General features: G+C 48.6%; 2 protein-coding genes across 2 annotated transcripts in view; both read left to right on the forward strand.

The window, feature by feature from the left end:
- The window catches only part of stard3 (StAR-related lipid transfer (START) domain containing 3), a 55841-nt gene extending 53514 nt beyond the window's left edge, over positions 1–2327 (forward strand). The window contains exons 14-15 of the mRNA XM_038779240.1: positions 720–813; positions 1918–2327. Coding sequence (XP_038635168.1) covers positions 720–813; positions 1918–2028 — 205 coding nt within the window. The 3' untranslated portion in view covers positions 2029–2327. The remainder of the gene's footprint in view (positions 1–719; positions 814–1917) is intronic.
- Positions 2328–17364: 15037 nt separating this feature from the next.
- Positions 17365–26554, forward strand: mreg (melanoregulin). The gene is made up of 5 exons (XM_038779890.1): positions 17365–17718; positions 23822–23981; positions 24706–24796; positions 25322–25482; positions 26029–26554. The coding sequence occupies exons 1-5, from the start codon at positions 17636–17638 to the stop codon at positions 26239–26241; spliced, it is 708 nt and encodes a 235-aa protein (XP_038635818.1). The 5' UTR covers positions 17365–17635; the 3' UTR covers positions 26242–26554.
- Positions 26555–26930: the final 376 nt, after the last annotated feature.

Genomic DNA, 26930 nt, shown 5'->3' on the forward strand with positions numbered 1-26930 from the left:
CACAGTGAGGGAGATACAGAGACAGTGCTGTACACAGTGAAGGGGATACAGAGACAGTGCCGTACACAGTGAGGGGGATACAGAGACAGTGCCGTACACAGTGAGGGGGATACAGAGACAGTGCTGTACACAGTGAGGGGGATACAGAGACAGTGCTGTACACAGTGAGGGAGATACAGAGACAGTGCTGTACACAGTGAGGGGGATACAGAGTCAGTGCTGTACACAGTGAGGGGGATACAGAGTCAGTGCCGTACACAGTGAGGGGGATACAGAGTCAGTGCCGTACACAGTGAGGGGGGTACAGAGACAGTGCTGTACACAGTGAGGGGGATACAGAGTCAGTGCTCTGCATAGACTGAGGGGGTGATGTCAGGGCAGTGATTAGGGACATTATGCCACCGTCTGATTGGTGCCATGGAGGAAATTGTTTTTTTACACATTGCGTTTCTCAGTTGGGAATGAGTCAGTTAGCCGATTGAAAAGCAAGAGCTGAACCTGCCTGTGGAATGCGGCTGGAAGGAAATTATTCCTGTTTGAAGCTCTGGAGGTTTACTTTTAAAGTTGTGCATTACAATGTGTTCAAACCAGCTTGGCACAGAAAGGAAAACTTCCACCTGAAATCCCTATACTGTCCAGCAGATGGGAGTGGTGTTCAGGGCCTCTGTTGCGATCCACGTTCAGCTCTGTCTTTACTGATGTCTTTTAATCTCTTACAGAGGCGAGAATGGACCTGGAGGGTTTGTAGTTCTCAAATCTCCTCGGAACCCCAGTGTCTGCAACTTTGTCTGGATACTGAACACCGACCTGAAAGTAAGCGTTCCAGAGTCAGGGAGATAGCTCCTTGAACGTGATAGATTGAGGGGTGGGGCAGTGGCGTTTGCAATGCTTATTGTGGAGGGCAAGCAGGCACAGATAGGTCCAGTGGTTAGCTCGGGGTTTAAACTGTTTGAAAACTTTAGGAGAGTTTCCCAAATACTCAACATCTAAACTGGGGCAGTGACGTGTGTTGCCGGATTTGTTTGCTGATAAATTGGTTGCTGCTTCATGGGTTGGGGAATGTGGAGGGTGAACATGTTAGAACGAGAATGAGTGTCAACCTGTTGATCAAGACTGGATTGGAGCTCATGTTCTGACTGTGAGCAGCAGTGGTTTTTATTAATAAATTTGGAATGCCCAAATCAATTTTTCCAATTAAGGGGCAATTTAGCGTGGCCAATCCACCTATCCTGCACATCTTTGGGTTGTGGGGGTGAAACCCACGCAGACACGGGGAGAATGTGCAAACTACACACTGACAGTGACCCAGAGTCGGGATCGAACCTGGGACCTCAGAGCCGTGAGGCAGCAGTGCTAACCACTGCCCAGCAGTGTTGACATATTGTCACTCGCCAGAGTGTGGCAACACAGGAAGAGAATATGATGCATCAATGACTTTTCCCCCAAAGTTGCCACTGTTCTCACTCTGCTCCCTAATAATGGGAGACCTCCTTCTCTCTTCTCTCCTCCCCCTTTCCCTTCCTTTTTTTCCTATTCCCACTGCTTCTTGGCCTCCCTTACCTCCCACTGCCATCCCTCCATAGTTGTTGGTGGTGTTAGTAGAATTAAATTGCTGCCTGGTTTCCAGGCCATTCCTAGGCAGTCATTCCAGAAGTGAGGCTGCATGCTAATCGCTCCCACTTCCCTCCAGCATTCCAATACTCCCTATACCATTTATTCATCCTTTATTTCAAATAACTACCTTTCCTTTTAAAAAGATTTCATGGGCCCTTCTCCAGCAGTACTGACCATGCACATGAAGTAAAATATTGTGGTTGTGTTTAATCGTTGTACATTTTGTGCAGTGGGTCCTGGATTTGTACCTGTGCCGTGTCCTCCCTTTGACGGGCTGTAACCTCCTGTCTGTTTCTCGAGTAGGGCCGGCTGCCACGATACCTGATCCAGCAGAGCCTGGCAGCCACCATGTTCGAGTTCATCGCACACCTGAGACAGAGGATCGGTCAGATAAGTGAAGCAGTACATCATTGACCACAGTGCATCAACTCCATCTGCAAAACGCACGTTCCAGGTCAACAGTTACAAACCAAGATCAGCTTACTGTCTGAGATGACATTGATTCATCCTTGCACTAATCCATGAAAGTCTTTTTAACAGTTATTCTTCACGTGGCTTCCCCGATTGAACGATCACACAAAGAACAAAAAAGAATTGAAATGTTCCTTCAAAAGGGTTGGCACAGAATTGATGGGCCAAATGGCCTCCTCCTGTACTGTAAGAATTCTATGATTATGTGAAATACAATACTGAACATTTTTATTTTGATATAATACCATTTCTGTATTGTGTTCCTGGAGACCCGCAGTGTGGAACCCGGGGTGTGGAACCCGGGGTGTGGAGTGTGGAACCCGGGGTGTGGAACCCGGGGTGTGGAGTGTGGAAGCCGGGGCGTGGAAGCCGGGGTGTGGAGTGTGGAAGCCGGGGTGTGGAAGCCGGGGTGTGGAAGCCGGGGCGTGGAAGCCGGGGCGTGGAAGCCGGGGCGTGGAAGCCGGGGCGTGGAAGCCGGGGCGTGGAAGCCGGGGCGTGGAAGCCGGGGTGTGGAGTGTGGAAGCCGGGGTGTGGAACCCGCATTGTGGAGTGTGGAACCCGGGGTGTGGATGCCAGGGTGTGGAACCCGGGGTGTGGAGTGTGGAAGCCGGGGTGTGGAGTGTGGAAGCCGGGGTGTGGAACCCGGGGTGTGGAGTGTGGAACCCGGGGTGTGGAAGCCGGGGTGTGGAAGCCGGGGTGTGGAGTGTGGAAGCCGGGGTGTGGAGTGTGGAAGCCGGGGTGTGGAGTGTGGAAGCCGGGGTGTGGGGTGTGGAAGCCGGGGTGTGGAACCCGCATTGTGGAGTGTGGAACCCGGGGTGTGGATGCCAGGGTGTGGAGTGTGGAAGCCGGGGTGTGGAGTGTGGAAGCCGGGGTGTGGAGTGTGGAAGCCGGGGTGTGGAGTGTGGAAGCCGGGGTGTGGAGTGTGGAAGCCGGGGTGTGGGGTGTGGAAGCCGGGGTGTGGGGTGTGGAAGCCGGGGTGTGGGGTGTGGAAGCCGGGGTGTGGGGTGTGGAAGCCGGGGTGTGGGGTGTGGAAGCCGGGGTGTGGGGCGTGGAAGCCGGGGTGTGGGGCGTGGAAGCCGGGGTGTGGAGCGTGGAAGCCGGGGTGTGGAGCGTGGAAGCCGGGGTGTGGAGCGTGGAAGCCGGGGTGTGGAGCGTGGAAGCCGGGGTGTGGAGCGTGGAAGCGGGGTGTGGAAGCCGTGTGGGGTGTGGAAGCCGGGGTGTGGAGTGTGGAAGCCGGGGTGTGGAGTGTGGAAGCCGGGGTGTGGGGTGTGGAAGCCGGGGTGTGGGGCGTGGAAGCCGGGGCGTGGAAGCCGGGGCGTGGAACCTGCTGCTCTGAAAGTTTTACACTGAGAAGCAAATGTTGCATCTTTTGAAGCCAGATTTGTGCTTCACTGATAAGTTATTCAGGTTCACTCAATGCTGTAGGACTGAGATTCTTGTTGCCTCTATTAGATGTTGCTGGTTAGGCAAGTGGAGATCAGCTCCTTCTGTCTCTAACCAGAGCCAGGAGCCTGTACTGCTGCCATCTGGTGGTGTCAGAGTTCCACTGTGGCAGAATTTGTTTGATTCCTCTTTATTTTGATGAGGTAAATCAATAAAACTAACCTTTAATAGTGGACAACAGCCACTTTTGTGGTTTAATACTTTTTTATTTTAATAAACATTTTATTAAGGTATTTTTGGTATAGTAACAACAACAAAATAAACAGTGTACATGAAACCATAAACATAGTGCAAACGCCGTTTACCTTTCATACAGGTCCCACCCTTATTGACCCCCTACTCTACACCTGTCTCCCACCCAAAGAATCTGCTCATCCGGGCCACTGTCATGTGAGCCTGATGAACGACCTTGAATTGTATCAGGCTGAGCCTGGCACTTGTTTCGGACGCGTTGACTCCACTCAACGCCTCCGCCCATAGACCATCCTCTATCTTACCTCCCAGCTACTCCCCCAACTTGCTCTTCAGCTGCTCGGTCTGCATCTCCTCTGACCCCATAATCTCCTTATAGATGTCCGAGACGCTCCCCTCCCCTAGCCACCCTCTGGAAATTACCCTGTCCTGTATCCTCCTCAGCGGCAGGAGCGGGAAGGTTGACATCTGTTTATATAGGAAGTCCCGGACCTGCAGATACCTGAATTTGTTTCCCCTCGCCAACCCAAACTTCTCCTCCAGCGCCCTCATACTCGGGAAACTCTCCTCTATAAACATGTCCCCCATCCTCTCAATCCCCATCTCTCCACCATAACCGGAGCTCCCCGTCCGTACTCCCCGGGTCAAACTGGTGATTATCACAAATTGGGGCCCAGACCGATGCTCCCACATGCTGCCTCCACTGGCCCCAAACTCTCAGGGGCGCCATCACCACGGGGCTGGTGGAGTACCGCGCCGGCGGGAGTGGCAGAGGCACAGTTACCAACACCCCAAACTGGTGCCGTAACTTGTGGCTTAATACTTAATTACACCAGTGTGGATCTGGTCCATGGATCAGGAAAATCCCCATCAGGGGTGGGACTGAGTCTGGGGTACTGGAAGATCCAAAATTCAATGCCTGCATTCTGCTGATCCCATCTCCTACACTGGGCTTAGGCTTTGAGCCGTTGGTGCGAGAGGGGGGTTTAGATTCGGCTGGGACTACACGGCTATCTGTCAAGTGGCCTTTTGGAGAATGTGTCTGTGTCTTGTGGCTGAACAATCAGATGTGATGCCCTCCGAGATGGAATATCTTGCTGTCATTTGCTAGACTGACCTTTGAATTGTGGGTCTTTGAATGTGGAACTGAAGGTATTGCTGTGATTGGAGCCTGCATTTGACAAGAATCTGTGCCTTTGGGCAAGTGAGGATTGGGGAGGCAAACCTCTTACTATGTCATGACGTGGGCAGACAAATGGTCAGCAGTTCAGGGCTGGCTGCAGGGTTGTGGATGAAAGACTCGGAATGGAGGAATGATTGACTCACTGTTTCATGGTTAACGCTGTTAATCCCTATTTCCAATCTCTACCCATCCCCTGTCTCCAACATTTTCCGCGTATTCTCAGTTCTTCCTCAGTTTTCGACACTGAACTGATGAATAGTAAAATATCCTGTCCCAGGGCAGAACTGTATTCTAACAGGAATAAGAAAAACTTTAAAAAGTGTTAAACCAAATAAATCCACAAGCCTGTGTTTTTGTGTCCTGAGATAAATGGCAGTTTACTGCCTGAAATCAGTGTGGAAGTCTCGAGGCAAAACCAAATACACTCCATGGTTTGTTTTGTCCAAAGTCACGTCAGCTTCTCTCTGACCTTCTCAACTGCATGACCACATCGAAATCTCACAGCACAGAAGGAGGCCATTTGGCCAATTGGACATGTTCTGGCTCTTTGAAGGAGCTCTCCAATTAGTCCCAATCTCTCCCTTACTCTTTCCCCATTGACCTCTAAATATTTCACCTTCACGTTCTTTCGAAAGCTATTATTGAATCAGTTTCCACCACTTTTTCAGGAAGTGTATCACGGATCAGAATTTACTTCCATTTTCTCCCCACCAGTTGATTGTTTGCCCATGTCTGCCATATTTTACACAACATTCCCACACATCAGTTGGGGTGTTGTATTTTTTTCAGGGCAGCTTTGAGGACGGATCCTGAAATGTTTCTTCTGCTCTCCTAGCAACCGCTTGCTGTGATGAAGTTTAGTGGAGAGTTTGTTCTGGGAGTCGTGTGGCAGGCGGACAACGTGGCCAACCCAGCGGGGCTGATTAACCATAACCAGTGCCTCGATATCAGAGGTGTTGTCCTGAGAGACAACACCGATATCGGGGCGCCTCCCCGACAGGACTATGCAGTAGCGGCATTGGTGATATTTCTCCAGGGATTTAAGGTGTCTGTTGCATGTTGTTCATGTCTCTGACCCACACAGGAAGGCAGGCAGCGCACTGCAGTCCTGTAGACCATGGACTTGGTGCCGAATTTGAGCTTTTTGTCCTCAAACACCCTCTTTCTCAGATGGCTGGAGGCTGCACTGGCACACTGGAGGCTGCACTGGCACACTGGAGGCTGCACTGGCGCACTGGAGGCTGCCCTGGCACACTGGAGGCTGCCCTGGCACACTGGAGGCTGCCCTGGCACACTGGAGGCTGCACTGGCGCACTGGAGGCTGCACTGGCGCACTGGAGGCTGCACTGGCGCACTGGAGGCTGCACTGGCGGCTGGAGGCTGCACTGGCGGCTGCCCTGGCACACTGGAGGCTGCACTGGCACACTGGAGGCTGCACTGGCACACTGGAGGCTGCACTGGCTCACTGGAGGCTGCACTGGCACACTGGAGGCTGCACTGGCACACTGGAGGCTGCACTGGCTCACTGGAGGCTGCCCTGGCACACTGGAGGCTGCACTGGCTCACTGGAGGCTGCACTGGCACACTGGAGGCTGCCCTGGCACACTGGAGGCTGCACTGGCTCACTGGAGGCTGCACTGGCACACTGGAGGCTGCACTGGCACACTGGAGGCTGCACTGGCTCACTGGAGGCTGCACTGGCACACTGGAGGCAATGTTGAGTATCATCGTCGGTGCCTGCCCTTGCTGAGAGGAAGCGCCCACGATGTGAGAAATGATCCATAGAACAGTACAGCACAGAACAGGCCCTTCGGCCCTCAATGTTGTGCCGAGCCATGATCACCCTACTCAAACCCACGCATCCACCCTATACCCGTAGCCCAACAACCCCCCCCTTAACCTTACTTTAATTAGGACACTACGGGCAATTTAGCATGGCCAATCCACCTAACCCGCACATCTTTGGACTGTGGGAGGAAACCGGAGCACCCGGAGGAAACCCACGCACACAGGGGGAGGACGTGCAGACTCCACACAGACAGTGACCCAGCCGGGAATCGAACCTGGGACCCTGGAGCTGTGAAGCATTTATGCTAACCACCATGCTACCCTGCTACCCATGTTGTCCATTGGTTCGCCATCAATCTCGATAGTCAGGGGCAGCAGGGGCAGTGGAAGCAGGCTGGTAGACAACCTTATCTTCCAGATGTTTAGCCTAAAGTCCATTCTTTCATACGCCTCTGCTTGCGTCGATGATAGTTCAGAGTTCGGCCTCAGTGTGTGCATACACAAGTGTTAACAGCATACCGCAGTTTGATGACAGAGATGAGGGGGATCCTGAATCTGGAATGGAGGCATCGTAGGTTGAGTAGTTACCCGCTTGCACTGTCGAGTAACTCCTGTCCAGTTGGGAGCTTCATGGAGAGGCTGTGGAGTGTTACAGTGAGGAAGATGGAAAGGAGTGTTGGTGTGATGACCCAGCCTTGCACTCGAGTGTTGGTGTGATGACCCAGCCTTGCACTCGAGTGTTGGTGTGATGACCCAGCCTTGCACTCGAATTGTGGCTCTGGCAGTTCTGTGGGTAAGATTCCCTGCTTGCATGTCAAAGTGCAGCAGCCAGGGGATTGTGACGAATCTCTGTGCGCAGCCAGATTTGAAGAGGACGCTCCACAATCCCTCCCAGATGATAAATGTATCACCATGCACTGGTCATGAGCAAACCTAAAACCGTTTTCTAATCAATTGCTTTGATCAACAGCTTCTGTGGCTGGGAAATTTCTGTGTCGACACTGGCTGAGGATTTAATCAGATACAGCTGTGTGATTTCCCGAACAATACCGACTCTTCAGATTCCCACATTAAGAAGAGGAAACTTGATACGGTATCAAGTGTGGCTAGCTACTTAACTTTGAACCCGTATCCCAGCAACACCTAATGGCTGCTACGGTTCAAGAGAAGATAACAAAATGAGTTGAAGGGAGAAGCAGGTGTAGACAGGAACAGAAACATGACCTCAGTCTCTATTCCTGCTGTCTCTTGCTGTCATTCAGACAGTGACTATGTTCCAGGGTCACTCAGTGCAGTTTGATAAATAGCGAGAAGCAGAATTTCCATCTGCACCTGTTCCCCCAACATTACCCAGATACTTGAGTAATAGGTCAGTCTGAGTGTGACCAACGCCAAGTACTATCTACTGCCGACTGTCACAGTGGAACTTGCTATCTGCGCCTAATCTCTCCTTCCCTTTGCCCGCCCACTTCCTCTTCTTTGTTTTTTAAAGTTACTGGCTAAGACTTAATTGCTGAAGAGCTCATGCTGGTCATTTTCTGGAGGTTAGCATCGTTACACAATTTAAACTAGGTCCTGATGGAACAAAGCAATTCAAACATTTACACCCACATAAAACAGGCATCAAAGAGAAAATCATTCAGAAATCAAAACAAATTGTGGTTAGAGTCATGAGGTTCTCTGAAAATACTTCCATTTCAAATCACCTGACCTTTAAATAGAAGGCTAGTAATATACTGAACAGAGTCTACATTGTTGGGACTGAGGGGTGAGGTTGGGCTGGCTAAAATTAAGATGATATAAACAGCCGTGTCTAACTCACAATGGTCCATGATGGAGATCGATCTTCGCTTTGATCACATCCCACTCTGTTGAGGGTCAACAATGTTCCTGCCGAAGGGGAACACGTGCCTTGAATCTCTGGACATTGGGGAAAGGAATGCTGGAGACAGTCTGACATCAGAGGGTTCCTGCCCCTGAATCAGCTGTGAGAAGGGGAGGCAATACTCAAGAGGAAGATGGTTCACGAGACAGATTATAATTGGTATGACTCCACATGAAATAGAAGCACAGTTGGGGCGAATGGACGGAGCTGGAATCCATCTTCCTTGTCTTTTCTCCCCAGTGAGCTTTTTAAATGGATTGTGCAGAGCTGGAACCTAACTCCATATATCCATCTATTTCTTATATCCCTTAATACGTTTGGAGTACAAAAATCTACCAATCTCAGTTTTAAAGTTAACAAGTGATCTGGCATCAATTGCTGTTTGCAGAAGCAAGTTCCAAACTTTCACCACCCTTTGTGTGAAGAAGTGTTTCCTTAAATATCACCGTCTCAAAAGTCAATTTTTATGCTGTGCCCGAATCCTCTCTGCCATCCAGCATAAATACTTTTGATTTACCTCCTCTGTTCCCTGTGATATTTTAAACTTTGATCAAATCACCCTTGATCTTTTTAAATTCCAGGAATGCAAATCTACTTTGTTTAATCTCTCCATGAATTAACTCTTGAAGTTCAGGGATCATTCTGGTAAATCTAGGCCGTGCGCCCTCCAGAAGCCACACTCAACGTGGCTGACTGCTAACTGCACCGTACAGCGGCCTAACGAATCACTCCATTGTATCAAACAAAGAACAACAACAAAGAAAAGTACAGCACAGGAACAGGCCCTTCGGCCCTCCAAGCCTGCGCCGACCATGCTGCCCGCCTAAACTAAAATCTTCTCCACTTCCTGGGTCCGTATCCCTCTATTCCCATCCTATTCATGTATTTGTCAAGATGCCCCTTAAATGTCACTATCGTCCCTGCTTCCACCACCTACTCCGGTAGCGAGTTCCAGGCACCCCACCACCCTCTGCCTTGCACATCACCTCTAAACCTTGCCCCTCACACTTTAAACCTATGCCCCCTAGTAATTGATCCCTCTACCCTGGGAAAAAGTCTCTGACTATCCACTCTGTCTGTACCCCTCATAATTTTATAGACCTCTATCAGGTCGCCCCTCAACCTCCTTCGTTCCAGTGAGAACAAACCGAGTTTATTCAACCTCCTCATAGCTAATGCCCTCCATACCTGGTAAATCTCTTCTGCACCCTCTCTAAAACCTCCACGTCCTGGTAGTGTGGCGACCAGAATTGAACACTATACTCCAAGTGTGGCCTAACTAAGGTTCTATACAGCTGCAATATGACTTGCCAATTTTTATACTCAATGCCCCGGCCAATGAAGGCAAGCATGCCATCTGCCTTCTTGAGTACCTTCTCCACCTGTGTTGGCCCTTTCAGTGACCTGTGGACCTGTACACCTAGATCTCTCTGACTGTCAATACTCTTGAGGGTTCTGCCATTCACTGTATATTCCCTACCTGCATTAGACCTTCCAAAATGCATCACCTCACATTTGTCCGAATTAAACTCCATCTGCCATCTCGCCACCCAAGTCTCCAAATGATCTAAATCCTGCTGTATCCTCTGACAGTCCTCATCGCTATCCGCAATTCCACCAACCTTTGTGTCGTCTGCAAACTTACTAATCAGACCAGTTACATTTTCCTCCAAATCATTTATATATACTATGAACAGCAAAGGTCCCAGCACTGATCCCTGCGGAACACCACTGGTCACAGTCCTCCAATCAGAAAAGCACCCTTCCATTGCTACTCTCTGCCTTCTATGACCTAGCCAGTTCTGTATCCACCTTGCCAGCTCACCTCTGATCCCGTGTGACTTCACCTTTTGTACCAGTCTGCCATGAGGTACCTTGTCAAAGGCCTTACTGAAGTCCATATAGACAACATCCACTGCCCTACCTGCATCAATCATCTTTGTGACCTCCTCGAAAAACTCTATCAAGTTAGTGAGACACAACCTCCCCTTCACAAAACTGTGCTGCCTCTCGCTAATACGACCCCTTGCTTCCAAATAGGAGTAGATCCTGTCTCAAAGAATTCTCTCCAGTAATTTCCCTACCACTGACGTAAGGCTCACTGGCTTGTAATTCCCTGGATTATCCTTGCTTCCCTTCTTAAACAAAGGAACAACATTGGCTATTCCTCCAGTCCTCCGGGACATCACCTGAAGTCAGTGAGGATCCAAAGATTTCTGTCAAGGCCTTAGCAATTTCCTCTCTAGCCTCCTTCCATATTCTGGGGTAGATCCCATCAGGCCCTGGGGACTGATCCACCTTAATATTTTTCAAGATGCCCAACACCTCGTCTTTTTGGATCGCAATGTGACCCAGGCTATCTACACACCCTTCGCTTGACTCAACATTCAACAATTCCTTCTAGAACATAGAACATTACACCGCAGTACGGGCCCTTCGGCCCTCGATGTTGCGCCGACCTGTGAAACCATCTGAAGCCTATCTGACCTACACTATTCCATTTTCATCCATATGTCTATCCAGTGACCACTTAAATGCCCTTAAAGTTGGTGAGTCTACTACTGTTGCAGGCAGGGCATTCCACACCCCTACTACTCTCTGAGTAAAGAAACTGCCTCTGACATCTGTCCTATATCTACCACCCCTCAATTTAAAGCGATGTCCCCTCGTGTTGGTCATCACCATCCGAGGAAAAAGACTCTCACTGTCCACCCTATCTAACCCTCTGACTATCTTATATGTCTCTATTAAGTCACCTCTCAGCCTTCTCTCTAACAAAAGCAACCTCAAGTCCCTGAGCCTTTCCTCGTAAGACCTTCCCTCCATACCAGGCAACATCCTAGTAAATCTCCTCTGAACCCTTTCCAAAGCTTCCACATCCTTCCTATAATGTGGTGACCAGAACTGCACGCAGTACTCCAGGTGCGGCCGCACCAGAGTTATGTACAGCTGCAGCATGACTTTGTGGCTCCGAAACTCAATCCCCCTACTGATAAAGGCTAGCACACCATATGCCTTCTTAACAGCCCTATTAACCTGGGTGGCAACTTTCAGGGATTTATGTACCTGGATGCCAAGATATCTCTGTTCATCTACACTACCAAGAATCTTGTCATTAGCCCGGTACTCTGCATTCCTGTTACTCCTTCCAAAGTGAACAACCTCACACTTTTCTGCATTAAACTCCATCTACCACCTCTCAGCCCAGCTCTGCAGCTTATCTATGTCCCTCTGTAACCTATAACATCCTTCAGCACTATCCACAACTCCACTGACCTTCGTGTCATCTGCAAATTTACTAACCCATCCTTCTACACCCTCTTCCAGGTCATTTATAAAAATGACATACAGCAGTGGCCCCAAAACAGATCCTTGCAGTACACCACTAGTAACTGAACTCCAGGATGAACATTTGCCATCAACCACCACCCTCTGTCTTCTTTCAGCTAGCCAATTACTGATCCAAACCGCTAAATCACCTTCAATCCCATACTTCCGTATTTTCTGCAATAGCCTACCGTGGGGAACCTTATCAAACGCCTTACTGAAATCCATATACACCACATCAACTGCTTTACCCTCATCCACCTGTTTTGGTCATCTTCTCAAAAAACTCAATAAGGTTTGTGAGGCATGACCTACCCTTCACAAAACCGTGTTGAGTATCGCTAATCAACTTGTTCTTTTCAAGATGATTATAAACCCTATCTCTTATAACCCTTTCCAACATTTTATCCACAACCGAAGTAAGGCTCACAGGTCTATAATTACCAGGGTTGTCTCTACTCCCCTTCTTGAACATTTGCTATCCTCCAGTCTTCCGGCACTATTCCTGTCGACAAAGAAGACATAAAGATCAAGGACAAAGGCTCTGCAATCTCCTCCCTGGCTTCCCAGAGAATCCTAGGATAAATCCCATCTGGCCCAGGGGACTTATCTATTTTTACACTTTCCAAAATTGCTAACACCTCCTCCTTGTGAACCGCAATCCCATCTAGCCTGGTCGACTGTACCTGAGTATTCTCCTCGACAACATTGTCTTTCTCCAGTGTAAACACTGACGAAAAATATCCATTTAACGCTTCCCCTATCTCCTCTGATTCCACACACAACTTTCCACTACTATCCTTGATTGGCCCTAATCTTACTCTAGTCATTCTTTTGTTCCTGATATACCTGTAGAAAGCCTTAGGGTTTTCCTTGATCCTATCCGCCAACAACTTTTCATGTCCTCTCCTCGCTTTTCTTAACTCTCCCTTTAGGTCCTTCCTGGCTAACTTGTAACTCTCAACTGCCCTAACTGAGCCTTCATGTCTCATCCTAACATAAGCCTTCTTCTTCCTCTTGACAAATGCTTCAACTTCCTTAGTAAACCACGGTTCCCTTGCTCGACAACTTCCTCCCTGCCTGACAGGTACATTCTTATCAAGGACACGCAGTAGCTGTTCCTTGAAAAGTTCCACATTTCAATTGTACCCATCTCCTGCAGTTTCCTTCCCCATCCTATACATCCTAAATCTTGCTGAATAGCATCATAATTGCCTTTCCCCAGCTATAATTCTTGCCTTGCGGTATATACCTATCCTTGCCCATCGCTAAAGTAAACATAACCGAATTGTGATCACTATCACCAAAGTGCTCACCTACATCTAAATCTAACACCTAGCCGGGTTCATTACCCAGTACCAAATCCAATGTGGCATCGCCCCTTGTTGGCCTGTCTACATACTGTGTCAGAAAACCCTCCTGCACACACTGCACAAAACTGACCCATCTAAAGCACTCGAACTATAGTATTTCCAGTCACTATTTGGAAAGTTAAAGTCCCCCATAACAACTACCCTGTTACACTCGCTCCTGTCGAGAATCATCTTTGCTCTTTGGTGAATACTGATGCAAAGTATTCATTTAGTACCTCGCCTATTTCCTCTGGCTCCACACATATATTCCATCCCCTGTCCTTCAGTGGGCCAACCCTTTCCCTGACTACCCTCTTGCTTTTTATGTACGTGTAAAAAGCCTTGGGATTTTACTTAGCCCTATTTGCCACTTCCTACCTTCCTACTTTCCTGATATTCCACACAGGCTTCGTCTGTTCCCAGCCTTCTAGCCCTGACAAATGCCTCCTTTTTCATTTTGACGAGACCTACAATATCTCTCGTTATCCAAGGATCGCAAAATTTGCTGTATTTATCCTTCTTCCTCACAGGAACATGCCGGTCCTGAATTCCTTACAACTGACATTTGAAAGCCTCCCACATGTCAGGTGTTGATTTACCCTCAAACATCCACCCCCAATCTAGGTTCTTCAGTTCCCGTCTGATATTGTTATAATTAGCCTTCCCCCAATTTAGCACATTCACCCTAGGACCACTCTTATCCTTGTCCAGCAGCACTTGCTGAATTGTGGTCACTGTTCCCAAAATGCTCCCCGACTGAAACTTCTACCACCTGGCCGGGCTCATTTCCTAATACCAGGTCCAGTACAGCCCCTTCCCTCGTTGGACTATCTACATATTTTAAGAAGCCCTCCTGGATGTTCCTTACAAACTCTGCCCTGTCCAAGTCCCTAGCACTAAGTGAGTCCCAGTCAATATTGGGGAAGTTAAAGTCTCCCATCACAACAACCCTGTCGCTTTTACTCCTTTCCAAAATCTGTCTACCGATCTGTTCCTCTATCTCCCACTGGCTGTTGGGAGGCCTGTACAGTAGTAAACCGCCAACATTGTGGCTGCCCCCTTCTTATTCCTGATCTCTCCCCATATAGCCTCGCTGCCCTCTGAGGTGTCCACCCATAGTACAGCTGTGTTATTCTCCCTAACCAGTAGCGCAACTCCTCCCTTTTTACCTCCCCCTCTATCCCGCCTGAAACATCTAAATCCTGGAATGTGTAGCTGCCAATCCTGTCCTTCCCCCAACCAGGTCTCTGTAATAAGAACAAAGAGAACAAAGAAAATTACAGCACAGGAACAGGCCCTTCGGCCACCCCAGCCAGCGCCGATCCAGATCCTTTATCTAAACCTGTCTCCTATTTTCCAAGGTATACTTCCCTCTGTTCCCGCCCGTTCATATACCCGTCTAGATGCCTCTTAAATGATGCTATCGTGCCCGCCTCTACCACCTCCGCTGGTAAAGCGTTCCAGGCACCCACCACCCTCTGCGTAAAAAACTTTCCACGCACATCTCCCTTAAACTTTCCCCCTCTCACTTTGAAATTGTGACCCCTTGTAACTGACACCCCCACTCTTGGAAAAAGCTTGTTGCTATCCACCCTGTCCATACCTCTCATAATTTTGTAGACCTCAATCAGGTCCCCCCTCAACCTCCATCTTTCCAATGAAAACAATCCTAATCTACTCAACCTTTCTTCATAGCTAGCACCCTCCATACCAGGCAACATCCTGGTGAACCTCCTCTGCACCCTCTCCAAGGCATCCACATCCTTCTGGTGATGTGGCGACCAGAACTGCACGCAGTATTCCAAATGTGGCCGAACCAAAGTCCTATACAACTGTAACATGACCTGCCGACTCTTGTACTCAATACCCCGTCCGATGAAGGCAAGCATGCTGTATGCCTTCTTGACCACTCTATCAACCTGCGTTGCCACCTTCAGGGTACAATGGACCTGAACTCCCAGATCTCTCTGTACATCAATTTTCCCCAGGACCCTTCCATTGACCATATAGTCCGCTCTTGAATTTGATCTTCCAAAATGCATCACCTCGCATTTGCCTGGATTGAACTCCATCTGCTATTTCTCTGCCCAACTCTCCAATCTATCTATATTTTGTTGTATTCTCTGACAGTCCTCCTCGCTATCTGCAACTCCACCAATCTTAGTATCATCTGCAAACTTGCTAATCAGACCACCTATACCTTCCTCCAGATCATTTATGTATATCACAAACAACAGTGGTCCGAGCACGGATCCCTGTGGAACACTATTAGTCACCCTTCTCCATTTTGAGACACTCCCTTCCACCACTACACTCTGTCTCCTGTTGCCCAGCCAGTTCTTTATCCATCTAGCTAGTACACCCTGAACCCCATACAACTTCACTTTTTCCATCAACCTGCCATGGACAAACTTATCAAATGCTTTACTGAAGTCCATGTATATGGCATCTACAGCCCTCCCCTCATCAATTAACTTTGTCACTTCCTCAAAGAATTCTATTAGGTTTGTAAGGCATGACCTTCCCTGCACAAAACCATGCTGCCTGTCACTGATAAGTCTATTTTCTTCCATATGTGAATAGATCCTATCCCTCAGTATCTTCTCCAACTGTTTGCCTACCACTGATGTCAAGCTCACAGGTCTATAATCCCTGGATTATCCCTGCTACCCTTCTTAAACAAAGGGACAACATTAGCAATTCTCCAGTCCTCCGGGACCTCACCCATGCTCAAGGATGCTGTAACAATACCTGTTAAGGCCCCACCTATTTCGACCCTCGTTTCCCTCAGTAACCTGGGATAGATCCCATCCGGTCCTGGGGACTTGTCCGCCTTAATGTCTTTTAGAATATCCAAAATTTCCCCCTTCCGTATGCCAACTTGACCTAGAGTATTTAAACATCCATCCCTAGCCTCAACATCCGTCTTGTCCCTCTCCTTTGTGAATACCGATGCAAAGTACTCATTAAGAATCTCGCCCATTTCCTCTGAGTCCACGCATAAATTTCCTCTTTTGTCTTTGAGTGGGCCAATCCTTTCTCTAGTTACCCTCTTGCTCCTTACATACGAATAAAAGGCTTTGGGATTTTCCTTAACCCTGTTAGCCAAAGATATTTCATGACCCCTTTTAGCCCTCTTTATTGCGCGTTTGAGATTCGTCCTACGTTCCCGATATTCCTCCAAAGCTTCATCAGTTTTGAGTTGCCTCGATCTTATGAATGCTTCCTTTTTCATCTTAGCTAGTCTCACAATTTCACCCATCATCCATGGTTCCCTAATCTTGCTATTTCTATCCCTCATTTTCACAGGAACATGTCTGTCCTGCACTCTAATCAACCTTTCCTTAAAAGACTCCCACATTTCAAATGTGGATTTACCCTTAAACAGCTGCTTCCAATCCACATTCCCTGGCTCCTGCCGAATTTTGTTATACTCTGCCTTTCCCCAATTTAGCACTCTTCCTTTCGGACCCCTCTTGTCCTTGTCCATGAGTATTCTAAAACTTACGGAATTGTGATCGCTATTCCCAAAATAATCACTGACTGAAACATCAACCACCTGGCCGGGATCATTCCCCAATACCAGGTCCAGTATGGCCCCTTCCCGATGGCAACAACATCATAGTTCCAAGTACTAATCCAAGCTCTAAGTTCATCTGCCTTACCTGTTATACTTATTGCATTAAAACATATGCACTTCAGGCCACCAGACCAGCTGTTTTCAGCAACATCTCCCTGTCTGCTCTGCCTCAGAGCCATAGTGGCCCTATTTCCTAGCTCTCCCTCAGTTTTTTCACCTTCTGACCTATTGCTCCGGTGCCTTCAAGACATGAGGATGAATGCAACTTTGACAGTGCTCACAAGGACAGACACTGAGCCAGTCCTCAGACGCAGCTCTGCCTTTCACAGGTCACAAGTACAATGGTTTCTAACTTCAAATAAGAAAAGTTTATTTCTGATGAACACATTTTATTTTTGTTCCGCAATGTAGCTGCGATATTCCGAATTCAGGCCAGTGTTACTCAGTGCAGCTCTGGGGTTGGCTGGATCTGTGGTGAGCCGTTACATTGAGCTTGTTTGTATGACTTTTCAATGTACTTTGTGTTTCTTTCTTTGGCTGGAGGGAAGAGTTAATGACAACAGCCTTCACATGACCACCCATGACTTGATCCTCGCAAGAGAAAATATTCATATAATCAATGCATTTAATATTATACAGGCAGCAGAGCGTCATTAGTCAGAAACACCCCGATCTCAGGCTAATCTCTCAACCCAGTTGATTTTCTTTCATTGGGTAATTTGTCTCCAACTGTTGCGTGTTCCCTTTCTCTGACACTGCCTGTCTGCTGCTTGCTCTGACTAAGATTGAAACTCTGTGAAATGGGAAATAGGAGTATCTTTTATCGCATATGCTGCTCATGCTGTGGTGAAGATGAACCAGAGGAGAAGATGCCAATCATCAGGTAAACATTGCACAAAAACTTCACTTGCCAAGATTTTCAGCTGCAAATCTGCTGTCACCAGGAACGTGGAAGAAACAGGCAGCAAAGAGCTTTCTTTAATTGCTGGCCTAAAACTATTGTGTCTTTACAAAGCAGGTAGGCGAGTGGGCTCTCAGGGTTTTTCCAAAGAGGAGCGAAGGTGATAAATCACGGTCACACAGTGGTTAGCACTGTTGCTTCACAGTGCCAGGGTTCCAGGTTCGATTCCCGGTTTGGGTCACTGTCTGTGCAGAGTCTGCACGTTCTCCCCGTGTCTGCGTGGGTTTCCTCTGGGCGCTCTGGTTTCCTCCCACGGTCCAAATACGTGCTGTTAGGTGGATTGGCCATGCTAAATTCTCCCTCTGGGAACCCGAACAGGCACCGGAATGTGGCGACTAGGGGATTTTCACAGTGTTAATGTAAGCCTACTTGTGACAATAAAGATTATTATAAGTGGGACAGAAATGACAAGGATTTACTTTGAATTACTTAGATTGATGCAGGATGGGTTTTGTAGTGTGGATTTAGATTAATTTGTGCAGCTGAGTTTTTTAAAAATAAATTTAGAACACCCAATTCATTTTTTCCAATTATGGGGCAATTTAGCGTGGCTAATCCACCTACCCTGCACATCTTTAGGTTGTGGGGGCAAAACCCACGCTAACACAGGGAGACTGTGCAAACTCCACACGGACAGTGACCCATTTGTGTAGCTGAGTTGTCTTGGATTATAAAACCAAAGAGAAAATGCTGGAAAATCTCAGCAGGTCTGACAGGGAGAGAAAGGAGCTAACGTTTTGAGTCCAGATGACCCTTTGTCAAAGCTAAAGACAGAGAAGGTGGGAAATATTTATACTGTGGAGTGAGAATGAAAGATGAGTCATAGCCACAGAAACCCAGGGAAACGGGGCCAATAGCCACAGAAACCAAGGGGAAAGAGTGTTAATGGCAGTCCCCAGAGAGAACAAAAGGTGTGAAAGGCCAAACAGCAGAGAAACTAACATCAGAAGGTAAACTGACAGATGTAGAGCTAGCTCTATCCCACCTCGACCCAATTGTCTTCATCCCATTTTATTTAAACTCTCTTTTACCATTTCTTTCTCTTTTGTCCTTCGTTATATATATATTTAACCCCCCCATCTTATCCCCTTTCCTTACCTTTTCTCCCCTTTGCTTCCCCTTCCCCTCCCCCCACATCTACATCCGTCCTCCTGTATCTTCCTACAAAGTGCCTTGCTTCATGCTTATAGTACTGAAGTTTGTTTGTCATTGCCACACCCGTTGTGTGAGTTTATCAATGTCTTCCTGTGTTTTATTACAGTCCTCATCTGGATTAATTTCATTCCTTCCCCCAGTTGGTGGCATCTGCAAATTTTGGCAATGTACTTCCAAGTCCCAATCTTTTATCTAGTTATAGATCAGGGCTTAGAAACTCCAAACTGTATTGTGAAGTCCACCTGACCTATAACCTTTATGTTGAATTTGGCTGGGATGAGCACAAGAGCCTCCACTTCAGGCGTGATTCAACAGTCTTCCCAGACACTTTAATCAAATTAAGCTTTATTCTAAGAACTTAGTTAACATCTATATATAAACACACAGCAAGAACTTTTATCAATTACATACATAAAGACACCACACAGCTACAATAATCTATGCATAACACTTAATGACTTCCCCCTTAACTGTTCCAATTCAAAAACAAAATCCAACAAACCAAAAACCCCTTTTCAAGGGCGTGGCCCAGCACTCTGCATTCTCACTTGACTAAGACTGGCTTTTCCTGAGATTCTGACCCTGTCTCATCAGCAGGTTTAAACTCCTCCCGGAAAGCTGGCTATATCTTTTAAGTTACCAAAGAAGGAAGCTATAACCAACGGGTTCTTTACTGGAACAACTCTTTAAAATGAAACCATAGAAAGACAGGAAATAAACACTTCTTTCTCCCTGAGTCCACAGCAGTCAAACTGAAAATGAAACTTAAAAAACCCTCACAGCTCAGCTCCACCCACAAAAACCTTTCTTAAAGGGACACTCCCACGATAATATAAATAGTGAACAATCCTCGTCCCTCAGTGAAAGATAGTCGGAACCATCCAGCAATCATCTAAGCACACCATGGCGAGAATGGTTGTTAGATAGTCCTCAATCTTAGAATCAGATTAGTTACAGCACAGAGGAGACCATGCAGTCCATTATGACTGTCCTGCAAGAGCAACTTAGAAGTCTCAACCCTCTGTCTTCTCCCAATAGCCCCTCAAGTCTTTTCAGATAATTATTGAATTCCCTTCAGAAATCAGTGATCAATCTGCCCCTACGACACTTAGCAATTCCAGAACCTCACCATTTGCTGCGAAAAAAGATTTTCCTCATGTCTGCTTTGGTTCTTTTGCCAATCGCTTTAAATCTATGCCCTCTGGTTCTCAACGTTTCCAAAAACGGGAACACTTTCTTCCTCCGCTACTCTGTCTAGATCCCTTATGATTTTGAAAACTCATATCAAACCTCCTCTCAACGTTGTCTAAGGAGAACAATCCCAACTTTTCCTTTTTTTTTAAAAATAATTTTTATTCAAATTTTCACAAAAAAGAAAACAATAACAGAAAATTCTAAGAACAAAAAAAACAGATCCCCCCCCCCCCCCCCCCCCCCCGCTGTAAATACAAAAGAGAAACAATAAATTAACGCCTGTCGTTGGCAAGAAACAGATATTCAACCCAAAACAAAAACAAAGAGACACCCCCCCCAGGGTTGCTGCTGCTGCTGACCTTTTGTTTTTACCATTCTGCCGGGAGATCTAGGAATGGTTGCCTTGTACTGACCCCCTTAGGGAAAATTTCACCCTCTCCAATTTAATAAACCCCGCCATATCGTTGATCCAGGCCTCAACGCTTGGGGGCCTCGCATCCTTCCACTGAAGTAGAATCCTCCGCCGGGCTACTAGGGACGCAAAGGCCAGAACACCGGCCTCTTTCGCCTACTGCGCTCCCAGCTCCACTGCAACCCCAAATATTGCGAGTCCCCAGCCTGGATTGACCCTGGATCCTACCACCCTCGATACCGTCCTTGCTACACCTTCCAAAATTCCCCCAGCGCTGGGCATGCCCAGAACATGTGGACATGGTTTGCTGGGCTCCCTGAGCACCTAATACACCTGTCCTCAGTCCCAGAAAACCGGCTCATCCTTGTCCCGGTCATATGAGCCCTATGCAGCACCTTAAACTGTATGAGGCTAAGCCTCGCACATGAAGAGGAGTTCACCCTTTCTCGGGCATCCGCCCACGTCCCCTCCTCAATCTCCTCACCCAGCTCCTCCTCCCATTTACCCTTCAGCTCCTCCACCGAGGCCTCGTCTACCTCCTGCATCACCAGGTACACTTCCGAGATCCTCCCCTCTCCAGCCCACACCCCCGAGAGCACCCTGTCCTGAACCCCACACGGTGGCAGCAGAGGGAACTCCGCCACCTGCCGCCTGACAAACGCCCTTACCTGCATGTACCTAAAGGTGTTCCCCGGGGGAGCCCAAACTTCCCTTCCAGCTCACCCAAGATCGCAAACTTCCCGTCTATGAACAGGTCCCCCAGCCTCCTGGCACCTGCCCTGTGCCAACTCAGGAACCCGCCATCAATTCTCCCCGGGACAAACCAGTGGTTCCCCCGTATCGGGGACCCCATCGAGGCCCCCACCTCCCCCCTGTGCCGTCTCCATTGCCCCCAAATCTTGAGGATAGCTGCCACCACCGGGCTTGTTGTATACCTCGTCGGAGGGAGCGGCAGCGGCGCCGTTGCAAGCGCTTCCAGGCTCGTACCCACACAGGATGCCATCTCCAGCCTCTTCCATGCCGCCCTCTCCCCGTCCATTCCCCACTTACGCACCATCGCTGCGTTGGCAGCCCAATAATACCCACAGAGGTTGGGCAACGCCAGCACCCCCCCCCCCCCCCCCCCCCCCGTCCCTGCCCCGCTCCAAGAACACCCTTCTCACCCTTGGAGTCCCGTGTGCCCACACAAACCCCGTAATGCTCCTGTTAACCCGCCTCAAAAAGGCCTTCGGGATAAGGATGGGGAGGCACTGGAACAGGAACAGAAACCTCGGGAGCACCGTCATCTTGACTGACTGCACCCTACCCGCCAAAGACAGCGGCAGCATGTCCCACCTCTTAAACTCCTCCTCCATTTGCTCCACCAGCCTTGTGAGGTTTAGCTTATGCAAGGCCCCCCAGCTCCTGGCCACCTGAACCCCCAAGTACCTGAAGCTCCTCTCCGCCCTTTTCACTGGGAGCCTCCCAATCCCCCCTCCTGGTCCCCCGGGTGTACCACCAACAGCTCGCCTTTCCCAAAGTTAAGCTTATACCCTGAGAAATTCCCGGAGAATCCCCATCACCACCGGCATTTCTCCCCCCCCCCCCCCCCCCCCCACCCCCGGGTCCACCACAGACAACAATAGGTCATCGCATAGAGCGACACTCGGTGCTCCTTCCCACCCCGGACCAGCCCCCTCCAATCCCCCGACTCCCTCAGCGCCATAGCCAGGGGTTCAATTGCCAGCGCAAAAAGTAGGGGGGACAGGGGACACCCCTGCCTCGTCCCTCGGTATAGTCGAAAACACTCCGACCTCCTCTTATTCGTGGCCACACTCGCCATCGGGGCCTCATACAACAGCCTCACCCAACTGACAAACCCCTCCCCAAACCCAAACCTTTTCAGCACCTCCCACAAGTACCCCCACTCGACCCTATCAAAGGCCTTCTCTGCATCTAGCGCCACCACTATCTCCGCCTCCCCTTCTACCGCCGGCATCATAATAACGTTCAAGAGCCTCCGTATATTAGTGTTCAGCTGACTTCCCTTCACAAACCCCGTTTGATCCTCGTGGATAACCTGCGGAACACAATCTTCTATCCTCGTGGTTAAGATCTTTGCCAACAACTTGGCGTCCTCATTCAGGAGTGAGATCAGCCTGTATGACCCACACTGCAGGGGATCCTTGTCTCGCTTAAGGATCAAGGAGATCAGCGCCCTAGACATCGTCAAGGGCAAAGCCCTCCCCTCCCTCGCCTCGTTGAAGGTCCTAACCAACAGGGGGCCCAGCAGGTCTGCATACGCCTTGTAAAATTCAACCAGGAACCCATCTGGTCCCGGCACCTTCCCCGACTGCATGTTCCCTATCCCTATGACCAGCTCCTCGAGCTCAACTGGTGCCCCCAGACCCTCCACCCGTCCCTCCTTCACCCACGGGAATCTCAGCCGGTCCAAAAAGCGCCCCATCCCCCCCTTCTCCGCCGGAGGTTCGGACCGATATAGTCTCATAAAAGTCCCTGAAGACCCCATTAATGTCTACCCCCCTCCGCACCACATTTCCTCCCTGTTCCTTAACACCACCAATCTCCCTAGCCGCATCCCGCTTATGGAGCTGGTGTGCCAGCATCCTACTCGGCTTCTCCCCATACTCGTACACCGCACTCTGAGCCTTTCTCCATTGAGCCTCCACCTTTCTTGTGGTCAACAAGTCGAACTCAGCCCAAAGGCTGCGCCGCTCCCTCAGCAATCCCTCCTCCGGGGCCTCCGCGTACCTCCTGCCCACCCTCACCATCTCCCCCACCAATCTCTCCCTTTCTCTCTGCTCCCCTCTCTCCCAGTGGGCCCGAATGGAGATCAACTCCCCCTGAACCACCGCCTTTGGCGCCTCCCAGACCATCCCCACTCGGACCTCCCCATTATCGTTGGCCTCCAGGTATCTCTCAATACATCCTCGAACCCGCCCCCTCACATCCTCGTCCGCCAGCAGCCCCACCTCCAAGCGCCACAACGGCCGCTGGTCCAACTTTTCCAATATTGTCTAAGGAGAACAATTCCAACTTTTCCAATCTATCCTTATTCCTGTAAATGTTTTCTGACCATATTCTTCCTAACATATGTTGCTCAGAATTAGACAAATATTCCAATTGAGGGAATATAAAGGTTCTCCATTATTCTCTTGATTTTGTAATCTATACCTTTATATCTGGTCATTTACACAGTGGTTGTTCTCTAATTTAAGTAGAGAAGGTTTTAAGTGACCAGCTGGTTTGTCTCTGTGTGAACAGCGACACGTTGCTGTATTTTGCCCAGGAAGCTCAGCGTAGGAGATCGGAGCAAACAAATTTGTGGAGTGAACCCCAGGATACATCCCACACGGAGAGAGATGATGACCGGGAACTATACAACATGTTGCAGAAACGGGCCAAGACACGAAGGGGCTCTCAGGTGAGCTGTGAGTTTCCGTTAAATTCAGCTTTCCATTGACAACGACATGCATTCAAATATCAATTTTAATGCATGGGCCCTGTAGGAATCCACAAATGAATTAAGAATCATTTAGATCAGTACTTGAACCAGCACAACACACAGGGCTGTGGGCAAGGGCTGGAAAATGGGATTAGAATAGATCGGTGGGCCGGCACAGACACGATGGGCTGAAGGGTCTCTGTGCTGTAAAACTATTACAAATCAGATATGGGACAGGACGGTGGTTAGAGCGGTTAGGAACTTCATTGCAGTGTTAATATAAGTGGACTTGTGACACTAACACAGGTTATTATTAAGGAGGAAATCTCTCAGGAGGCGCTCAGCTCGGTGAGGGTTCAGCCACTATGGGTAGGATGAAGGGAGAGGGTCTGTACAACAGGCTAGAGTTGGAGGATTGTAGTGTTTGGGTTTGTAGGATTGGTGGAGATGATTCCATGGAGGGATTTAATCAGGATGAGAATTTTAAACCAAAGGTACAGTGGAACTGGGAGTCAAGGTGCATCAGTGAGGGGGGAGGTGATAGACAAACAGAATGGTCAGTGTCTCACCATTTGAATTTGTCCAAACTGTAAATGACTTCATCAATCCCCTCCAGGGGGCAGAGCAATGCTCTGGGTTGGGAAAACCCTGGGACAGAATGCAGTGATCTATTGCAGATAAAACACTCCCTCCTTTCTCCTAGGGTTACCGTCGCCTTAGCATTGACATACACGCAGCGCGACAGGAACGCAGGGATGTATTGGAGAAGTGGAAGATGATTCTAGAAAACCTGGGTAACTAAAAATGTTTTATCTCAAACTTTCCGCTTCCCTGAACATCCGTCTCCTCCTTCCCACCCTTCCCCTTTGTTATCCTTCTGTTCTTCTCTCCCTCTCTCTAGCTCCCTCTCTCTGTCCCCCTCACTCACTTTCCCTCTCACTCACTTTCCCTTTCCCTCGTCTTCGCCCCCTCGCTGACCGTTTCATGCTCTCCCTCTCCCTCTCTCTCTCAAACTCTATCTCTCCCCTCTATCTCCTGGTGCCCCACTCCTTCTGTCTACCTCTCTGTTTTTTCTCTCTCTGTGTCTCCCTCTCACTTTCTCACTCCACCCTCCTCTATCCCTCCCCTCCGCCTGAACCATCTCTTTCTCTTTACTCCGTTCCTACCTTTTCTCTATCCCTCCTATTTCTCAGTCCCCCTCTCCCCTCCTGCAGAAATTATCCCAGGCCCAGATTGCTATCCATTCAAAATCAGCTCTGTGCTGCATTGTTGCAATGTTCTGTCTCGATGCCAGTCTTGGTGACTATGTTGTTTTGCAGGTTTCTATGCAGAGTCTGAAATGCTTTTGAATGTGACATCTGTCAGCTCCTACAGCAGCATGCGGAACGCACCCCAGGCAAAGAAACTGCTGGACATTCTAGCAGAAGAAACCTCAATATTTGAAAATAAAATGCCGGCAGAGAGATACATATTTGTTCTGGTGGGTGAGTGGGGGGAACACAAAGGGGAAGGAGGTGGGGAGAGATGGAGGAGATGGGGAGGACTGAGGAAGATAGAAGGATAGGGGAGGGGGGGGGGGGGTGGATTTGGAGGGAGGGCAGGCCGTGAGCAACCAATATATTCAATATTGGTGGTGACATTGTAAAGCCCAATCCTGAAATTGAAATTTAGTTGGAAAATCTGAATTTAAAACCAATAAAGTTCACAACAGAGAGTGAGACCATTCAGCCCATCGGGTCTGTGCTTGGATGGATGTGACAGTCCCGTTAAATGTCAGCATCACCAATCATGGTGCATTGGCAGGGACTGTCCCCTATAATCAGTAACTGGGCCCTGTCCCCTATAAGCAGTGACAAAATCAGGGTTAACGGAGTCCCATTTGAAGATTGAATCGGCTGTGTACAGGTGGAGGAAGATGATGCTCCATTAACCAGCACCTCGGGCAACAGAGTCAGTGGTGATATTGAGGGTGGCTGAAATAGAGGAATGTGGCAATAAAGTTAGAGATAATTTGTGGTTTATTCAGGACCGTCTAATCACTCTGGATGCTGCAGAGGACTTCCTGTCGAAGGCTCGGATTTATTATCCCCAGATTGATCAGAGCCCCAAGATGGAGCAGCAGGAAGAGGAATCGGTTGCTGTTCTGATTAAAAGAACAAATGAAATCAAGTCAGTAACAGATGAAGAACTGGAAGAAGTTGATGAAGACATTCTCCTCTCGAGATCACTGGAACTGTGATTATCAGCCCAATTTGGAATTCCCCATCCTCGTTTTCCAAAGGTCGTCGTGATAGTTCATCATCTTGCCTGCTAGAGTTAGTGGGAGATAAAGAAAGAATTAGCATTTCCAGAGTGCGTTTCACCAGCTCAGGATGTCCCACAGCACCCGACAGCCCACAAAATACTTGTGAATTTTAGTCACTTGGAAACACAACAATCAATGAATGCACAGAAAGATCCCGCAACAGCAATATGATGATGTAATAATCTGTTTTGAATGTTGGTTGAGGGATACGTTTTGACCAAGAGACCAAGCGGGCTTTCCTCTTCTTAAATACCCTGAGAAATTCCCGGAGAATCCCCATCACCACCGGCATTTCTCCCCCCCCCCCCCCCTCCCATTAAATACTGTAATGGGATCTTTGGCCTCCTTCTGAAAGGGTAGATGGGGGGTTCAATTTAACAGTACCTCTGTGGGTAATGAAGGAGTTTAATATTCTCTTTAAATGCAGGTTGTTGAGCTGGAATGTGTACAATGTTTGTGTGAAAGGGGGACTTTCACTGGATTGATTTTGATGATCTAGTTTTGTTTGCGTTTTCTCTGAGCCATTATTGACCTTTGGATGTAAATAAAAAACATATCAAAATATCTTTTGTCTTATTTTTACCACACAAGTGTGGATAACAGCTACACAATACTGAGATCTC

The sequence above is a fragment of the Scyliorhinus canicula genome, chromosome 19 (assembly GCF_902713615.1).
Source record: "Scyliorhinus canicula chromosome 19, sScyCan1.1, whole genome shotgun sequence".
In the NCBI taxonomy this organism is placed as follows: domain Eukaryota; kingdom Metazoa; phylum Chordata; class Chondrichthyes; order Carcharhiniformes; family Scyliorhinidae; genus Scyliorhinus; species Scyliorhinus canicula.